The sequence below is a fragment of the Mytilus trossulus genome, chromosome 9 (assembly GCF_036588685.1).
Source record: "Mytilus trossulus isolate FHL-02 chromosome 9, PNRI_Mtr1.1.1.hap1, whole genome shotgun sequence".
In the NCBI taxonomy this organism is placed as follows: Eukaryota; Metazoa; Mollusca; class Bivalvia; order Mytilida; family Mytilidae; genus Mytilus; species Mytilus trossulus.
Window position 1 is genome coordinate 51,243,101 of NC_086381.1, and position 9,011 is coordinate 51,252,111.

The window sequence follows — 9,011 nt, forward strand, 5'->3', positions numbered from 1 at the left end:
TATATAGAATTCAATATAGAAAAAAAATAGACGACACCTTATAGCCTTGCTTCAATCAGAGAGTTAATGTTCTTTAAATATTTTTATTCAACATACACAATAATCAAAAATCAAAAGTGTAATTACAAATATTTCTAAATGTTTATTAAGGAAAACAATGAATGATTTACCGTAAAATTCGTAAAGTTTATAGATTGATAAAGAATACTATCGCAAAAACTAAAATTGTAATTTCCAATATTCTCACATTCCTTCTTAAATCTTGATTTTGTATCATTTTATCAGGGAAGGTGATTAAACTATAAAGATGTCTCCTTCAATAGGATTGTCAAATATAAACACACACAAAAAGCTGCGTAGTTGCACAGATATTATGTACTTTCATATCGAATAGGAGTTGTAGATATTTAGTGTCGTAAAGGTATGATAGTATAGAATGAATCACATTTGTTCTAGAGATTATAGATGTGTACATGTAATCTGTGTCAATTCCCTGCCGAATTAATGTCTAGTCCGATGTAAACTGGACCGATGCATTTACAAACTGAAAACTACTACATCAAATACTTTTAATTTTTTAAACAAAATATAATGTCTAGTTTGACACTCTACGCATCATCATCAATGATCCTTTCAAAGAATAGTTTATTCCTTTCCAAAAACGCCAGTAAATGCCTCGATGCACGGCGTCTGGTATCATCAAAAAATACTGACCATTCAGATCAGATGCTGAACAGCGATTGAACCACCAGGCTCCGAGATACATTGTAGCACAGTTACTAGCCGGGTAGTTATCGTTATCGCTATCCTTCGTTGAGAAACGATGGCCGTTGTTGTGCTCCAAGCTGTTACCTGAAATTATAAATACTCCATCAAAAATTGAACTCCACTGATTTGTATTTTCTCTTGTTTTTTAGAGGAACATTTTAAAAGCTAGATGTTTATTAATGTAAAATATTTCATTTTAGTGTTCACTTTGCGTGAGGCTATCCCCGTTTTGCTAGGGATCGCTTTGCTCAAGTTTGAATTGATATTCAGTATTTCCTATATTAATAGTAAATTAAGATATAGCATCCTTAAGGAAGATAAGATATTAGTTCCCTGAGGAAGATAAAATATACAATCCCAAAAGAAGATATGCCAGTCTTTCCCCGTTTTATAATTGAATGTTGGGACATTTAATCATAGTCTATTGTTTTACCTTAATTAATAATCAATAAAATGATTTATGTTTCGTACTCATCAAATCATGTTAAATTCATTGTACCCCTTACAACTAAAAAGTAAAATCACAAAAAAACTGAATTCCGAAGAAAATCGAAAATTGAAAGTCCTTAATTAAGTGGCAAAATCAAAAGCTCAAACACATCAAACGAATGGATAACAACTGTCATATTACTGACTTGGTACATTCATTGTCATGTGTAGATAATTGTGTATTGAGCCTGGTTTATGGCTAGCTAAACTTCTCACTTGTATGACAGTCGCATCAAATTCAATTATATTGACAACGATGCATGAACAAAACAAACAGACTAAATAGGTAAACATTTCTAACATACAGCAGTCAACATTGTGTTATAATCTTAATCACAAAAAACAACATAAAAATATGTAACAAAGAAGCACAAAATAGCATAAATACAAAGCATTGTAGCAAAATTCAAAGTGAAGAATACAGAAATTTACAATATCCTACAACACAATGACATGATGTATAAGTACAGAACCACGTCATATATGTAGCAAAGAAACATAAAAAGGCATATTGACAAGACACATAGCAAAGACAAACTCTGAATATAAAAACACACATTAACAAAAATGTATACGTACCTGCAGTACCATGGTAATCATTAGCGGTTAGTTTAAACTTTGAATGTTCATCCCCAATTGCAAACTCTTTATATTTTGCAAATGCAGTGTTTCCGTCGAAATCGATTAATTCGATCCTCATTTCATAGTTGTTTTGCGATGTTAGAGAGTGCAAATTCTCGTTGCCTAAAATAGACAAATTAAAAAATATAAAAAAAATATATGGGATGATTAGTTTAAATATATCGGTATTGTATTATATTTTTCAAAATAACAAATGGATCAAACACGAATTTCACAACTTAGTTACTGAATGCAATTGTCGTGCTTGTTTATAGTACAACATTGCCGTAATTGTCGTAAATCTTGACCTTTGGTTGCATTGACTGTTCTATTGATATGTTAAGAAAAATATCCAGATGATAGCGCCAACCGTTTGACAAATGTATGGTCGGAATCTTCAGTGGCAAACATAACACGAATATCCCGAAGACAAAAAATGTGTGTGCTGATTAATGTGCTTGTTCACAAAGTTACAACCCTCAGGGAGATATGGCACAACCAACATTAACACATATATTCTGATTTCTGATTACGAGCCAATCAGGAAACAAATGCTGTTATACCATGATTTCCTTATGCATCGAACATTGCAGATAGCAGCAACTAACATATTTACAGGAATTGGTTTCACCTTTCCGGAAATGACACTCACACATCTCATCCTAGACATAAGAACACAAGTACGAGCCCACCGAGACGTCACGTTTTCTACGATTGTCCTCATAATGCAACAAAGTTAAACATTTCTGTAAATTGAAGAATTAAATCTTAACCCTATACCCTACAAGGAACCATGATATATTTCTAAACGTATTTTCATTTCATATTAAAAAAAAAATAGTGGCCAAAGATACCAAGGCGACAGGCACACTAATAAATCGAATGTAAAATGACAAGAATATGGCTAAAAGGATAAAGACAACCAGACAATTAATATTACACAAGACAAACCATAGAAAACTAAAAACTAAGCAACTGGTATTCCTAGGTGCTTCAGAAGATAATGTAGGTCCTGCTTCACATGTGACACCTGTCGTGTTGCTAATGTTATTACAAACCTGGTAAACACCCTTATTCGGTAGGTCACATTTATGAAGAGGAAATAGGATTGTAGAAACGACGTTAGGAACATATCGATATCATCTATGAAACGGTTATTCCATAGCGGTCAACCAATTCGTGATGGGTCCGTTTTTTTATTTAATAGCTTCTCTGTGAGCAAGACGCTTTATCGTGGAAATTATGACAGGAAACACAAGCCCGGGAATATCGTATCAACTTGGAGATATATACTCAATATGCAGTCGCTGCTGGATTGTTGCTACATAGAACATGTAGAAATGGAAAGTTCACAGTTTGGAAACTAAACTCCTCTCTTTTGTCGTAAAGTTTTGTTTTCAACTGACCCTTTTGGTCAATTTCTAGATGTAAGTCAAGGCAAGAGGCAGACTTAACTGTATCTGTTTTATCATTTGTCTCTAGTTCTATGAGATAGATGCGTTCAACATAATTACCAAATTTTGAATTATTAAGTGAGAGAACATCTATATAGCAGAAAGTTAGTTTAAGGATATTGCTAACTTCTTATTTTACTTTCGAAGAAGTTTCTATATGAATTCAGCCTAATAATAATAAAGAACCAAATCGGCAAAGAGAGAGGCACAATTGGTTCCAATTAAAATGCCGACAGTCTTTTGAAAAACACGTCCGCTAAAAGTAACAAATCAAGAAATAAAAAGTAGGATTTATCCCTCCCTCAGACAAGATACTTGTATCTATGTTTGTTATTATTCTTAATGAAACAAACCAATACCAACTCTTTCAACTTTCTAAATGAGAAAATTGTGAAAATTGTAGAAAAGTCAAATGTTTTTATATTATTGCAAGATGAAAAAATCTTAGATTGTATGCACTCTAAAAGATCTTTGTTTTTTTTTACTATCCGTAACTGATTCACATCCCCTTTAGTTTATGCAGTATTACTTTAAGCCCGGCTTTGATTGCTGATAAAACAGATGTTAATAATTAGGAAAGACGTGTATCGGAGCACTTGGAAAACCCAGCAATATATCGACAATTATGTAGTTTATGCATTTGATACAGCGATTGAAGATCTAGTTCTTCATCTTTGGTTGAAACTCAGAAGGAACTATAACATGTATTACAGACCTATGATTATCAAGGATTTCCTCTTTAGTAAGAGTCGTGAGAGTATATATTAAGTTTCCAAGTGAATTATCAATGCCGAATTCACTTATCAAGCAATCCACGTAATGAATTTTACACTCACACACGATATTGTTTTGGGCTTTATCTGCAGGGAAAAACAACACATTTGTCATGGGGGTTGGGCAAGTGTTTTGTAAAATGTTGGGTCTTTGAAGATTGACGTAGCATGGGTATTGATAGAACCATTTCGTTTCTTAATTCTGATTGGTATCAACAACCTTATAATACAGCCTTTGTCTTTTTGGGAAGAGTATCTACGGCTTTCTACTCGCGCTTAGGCCATTATCATGATTACGCGGCATAATCCTCGACTAAATCCATCAGTATTTTGAAGTTGTATTTCAAATTGATTGATTTTACCTCACGATATTTCGGACCTTTAGATAACACATTTCGCAGGGAAGTGTTATTAAAAAAATGTTGATGAAACCGGTAATAACGTTGCCAGATTATATTATCTATTAAAAGATTTTCTTTAGAAACCATGAACAAAACTGCTATATCACTGCATGTTCTTAATCTGTTGTGATTGGTGACGATTATCTTTATTCAGATATTTTATATTAAGCTGCGTACCCTCAAGTACCTTATCAAATAAAAGATAGAATGTCATAAGTTACAGTCTGTTTTTTGCCGTTGATTTAGAGAGTTTTAGCAGATATAAATTTTCAGTAGTACCGACATTTGATTCCAGTCTCATTGGCAATCATACCACTTCTTTTTTATATATTATTTTTCGACAGGTTACAATTAATGCGATAGCAAATTTCCGTATTAAGTCAAGTAAGGGCAACCAAAAGCAGTAAAATCGAACGTGTAATCCGTTCAATGTAAAGGAAATGTTTTTGTCCTCCGATGATTTTATCGGTTTCAGAAATAAATATGTGAAGAAATTATTTTTCCAATAAATTTACAGATTGAAAGCTGGATTTTATTCTTTTGCATTGCGCTCAATTGATCAGGATGACCTTCCACATTGTAGGTGACCTGTCAAAAAATCTAAACAACGCAGTCAATAGTCGGAAATATTTTAAGGGTTATTACCAACTTCAATTTGCGACAGACTAGGTATATAATTAAATCAACGTACATACACTAAAAATAAAATACTTGAAAAAAAGACAATTGATTTAATTTTCAACTGATGGTGAGAGTACTGGTAAATGCTTTTAATCAATGCAAACTAACCCAGCCAAAACTCATGATTCGGGTTCCCAAATCCTGCTTTGAACTCATTCCATCCGCGGTAAAAGTCAACGTAGCCGTTTTCTCTTCTTTGAAAAACCTGTAACAAGAAATATGTCAATTTGTTCTGAGTGATGCATTACAGTCTTAGAAAAGGTTCGGTAATCAAAATCTGAGGATTTTAAAGTAAAGACATGTTAAACTTCTATTTTGTCAATATCAGAATACGTCTTGTTATTTAAGATGTAACAACAACAGCAACACAAATTAAACTCATGCGAAATGTTTCAATAGTACATTTTTTAATTATAGTGTTAGGATTTTAAGTTTTTTTTTTAATGTTCTAATAGTACTTTTTTTTTGTCAATTTGTTCTTTTGACAAAATTATGGTAAATCAAGCTTGACACATCCTTTCCGGAAGTATAATAATAATACATGTTTTCGTAACTGACGATGGTATACTTCGATTCAGGGAGTAAAACCTTTAAGTTTGCAAAAAAATCAGTTTTATGAATGTTTTTCAAGCAAGGGAATTATCAGCTCAGTAGTTTGCATTTCGGTGTTGACATGCATCTCAATTATATGGTCATTTTTATAAATTTACTATTTTTAAAAGTATGAATTATTCAAAAGACTTAGGATTTTCTTATACATGGCATAGATTACCTTAGCCGTAATTGAGACAATTTTTTTGGAGTTTTGGGTTCTCTTTAATCTTTGTACCTGCTACAATAGTCTTAAATACTTTTTTTTTTGTCATTGTTTAACTCTAATCTAACTAACCGTCCAGTGTCCTTCGTCAGAATTCATTTCACAATAAACATCAACTCCCTCAGTTTGATTTGGAAACACCTTATATACACCACTTGGACATGTGTCAGGAATATCATTACAGTCAATAGGTCTTCCTTCTACAATGAGACAAAACAAAATGATGATACATGTATAGTGAATTCTGAAATACCTTTTACTTTATATATCGAAGCTAGTGATGCAGAATTCCAAAATGATTGGAGCAGACTATAGTGTTTTCATTCAAACAGAAGAACACACATACTTTTGCATTGGTATCGTTATGTACTAAAACAATTAAAGTTTTTTAAATAGTATAACTTTCAATATGAAATTATCTATAACAACATTGGTCAGAAAAATACTAGCTAAACAAATAACTTAGAACATGAAAATCATTTTGATGTTTAATCCTTTTGCCTGTGTCCATGATTCTTCGCCATAAAAACATATCCCTTGAAATAAAAACATTAAGTGCATATATTATTTTAATTCACCTAGACTTAAATTATATAAAATTAGATAATAGACAATGATAGACATGATAAATAACGGTCATGAAAAACAAAAACCAGAGTATTATTAGTGACCAAATCAAAAATAGAAAGATACAAGGTTTAAAGAGGGAAGAATCGTTACACTTAATCATATATAATTTTGAATAAAGAAAATCCGTTTTTCTCCAATCCTGCGTTCACGTTGTCTTCGTACATATTCAGGTCCTTTTATTATACTATTATGCTTGATTAATATTTTAGTAATGGAGATATGGCAAAATAGTTTGTTCTCTCATTGGTAGGTCGGTACTCATACTTTGTGTGTTTAGTACTGATCTGATGAGTTGGGTCCGCAGTAACTCCTATGATATTCATTAGTATGCTTTACTTGTTGTAGTGTCGCCGTCGGCAATCAAGTTTGTGTCGCAATTATAGTTATTCTTCATTTCTCACGCGTACATTGTATCACATACACAAACAATATAGTCTTACAGATTGTAGGTGACGTCACTCAGTTACAAAGCAATGCAGGTAATACAGTTTATTATATACCTCACGTAAATGTTTTTTACGTGGCATGACGTCATACAGATTAGGGCGTTATAAAGCCTTTGCAACCGTGACTGACAACGATGACGGGATGTCATATATATTAAAGGTCTTATAAAGCCTTTGCAACTGTGACTGATATCGATATCATCACGGATTTAGTTTAAATATATTTTATTTACTCAAAGTAAAATGGATTGGACACAAGTAAGCCATAATAACATTAACGGTGCCAATTTTTCTGCACCAGATGCGCATTTCGACAATACATGTCTCTTCAGTGATGCTCGTGGCCAAAATATGTAAAATCTAAAGCTTAAATAAAAGATGAAGAGCTATAATCCAAAAGTTCCAAAAAGTATAACCAAATCCGTGAAAAGAATCAGAGCTTTGCATGAGGGAGATACATTCCTTAATTTATCAAAATTTTTAATATTTGTAACAGCTAATTTAATAACACAAAAAATCCGTATTTTCATGCCAGTACCGGAGAACTGGCTACTGGGCTGGTGATACCCTCGGGGACTAACAGTCCACCATCAGAGGCATCGACCCAGTGGTAGTAATAACATTAACGGTACCAATTTTTCTGCACCAGATGCGCATTTCGACAATATCATACTTATGAAGTCAGCTCCGAATGACAATAATTTACAATACAATATTAATATGAGCATGCAATATCAAAATAAACAATATTTTACGAGTCTATCAATTGAGAAAAAAAAATGAAACAGAAGTAGATGTAAAAATCGTCACGGATAACTGATACAGCAAGATTGCCGTTGACCATATAACACATACAGTGTATCTGTATTTAAATCATGTACGACTAAGAACATCATAATAAAGGTTGTAAGTAATGTTTCACAAAGTCATACTTATAAGGGAGCAACCATTTGATTTTTAGGAGGAAGGTTCGGATAAAAACTTTTGTCCGAACGTGAGTGACCCATATTCGCCGCACAATTCGACCATTTCTACTAACATCGATTGTTTAAGATTGTTTAAAATCACCTCCATATTTCTTTATATGTGGGGAAAACCTTGGAAATGGGGTAAAGATGAAAATCAAAAGCTCGAACATTACAAACAGCCTTTACCATCTATTTAGGCTAGTACTTGGTAAAGGAACACACATTTTACATAAATAGCAAAACGGCAAAAATATGCGTCACCCGCTTTACATTTTTATTTATCACTTTATTTGTTCCTGCATTTTTAGCTCACTCTGGTTAAAAGAGTCCACTGCAAGCTTATGTCATCACTTGCTGTCCATCGTTGTCCGTCATCTGTCGTCATATGTCGTCTTCCGTCGTCGTCTGTCGTCATATGTGTCCTCCGTCGTCGTTTATCGTCGTTTAATATTTAAGAAATCTAATTCGACCATTTTTTTAAAGTAGTGTATTATGGACATGGGCTATTTTGTCGGAAATTTAAAGGAAATCTGAGATGACATTATCAGTTAAGAAACCATTGTTTCATGATGTTAAAAATTCGTGCCTTTCCAGATGATTCCTTTGGGGCTTGCTTATTAGGTGTTCTAGGAGTTTACACGGAACTTATTTTAGAGATGCAGGTCTATAATTTTCAGCAGCATGTTTATCTCCTTTTTTGAATACTAGTACGCAAGATATGTTTGATTTTAGCATACATGTACATGCAGGTTATTGTTCTCATTCTTATATATCTCCCTAACACAGTATCATTGGTTAACATATAAAGCCTTATCCGACGCCTTTTTAACGAAATTATTTAAATTGATGAATCATACATGTTTTTGCTCTCCCTTCACCTCCTGGAGGTAAGTATTGACTGATTTCTAGGATCATTAAATTTGAACTAGTACTGATAGTATGTAAGTAGATCTGCAGTGTACT

The 9,011-nt window shown here is 32.9% G+C and overlaps 1 protein-coding gene across 1 annotated transcript; it reads right to left on the reverse strand.

The window, feature by feature from the left end:
- Window positions 1-595: 595 nt before the first annotated feature.
- LOC134684732 (fibrinogen-like protein A) lies at window positions 596-7,028 on the reverse strand. The gene is made up of 5 exons (XM_063544039.1): window positions 6,971-7,028; window positions 6,077-6,204; window positions 5,296-5,392; window positions 1,837-2,001; window positions 596-852 (listed from the first exon to the last, which is right to left on the reverse strand). The coding sequence occupies exons 1-5, from the start codon at window positions 7,026-7,028 to the stop codon at window positions 596-598; spliced, it is 705 nt and encodes a 234-aa protein (XP_063400109.1).
- Window positions 7,029-9,011: the final 1,983 nt, after the last annotated feature.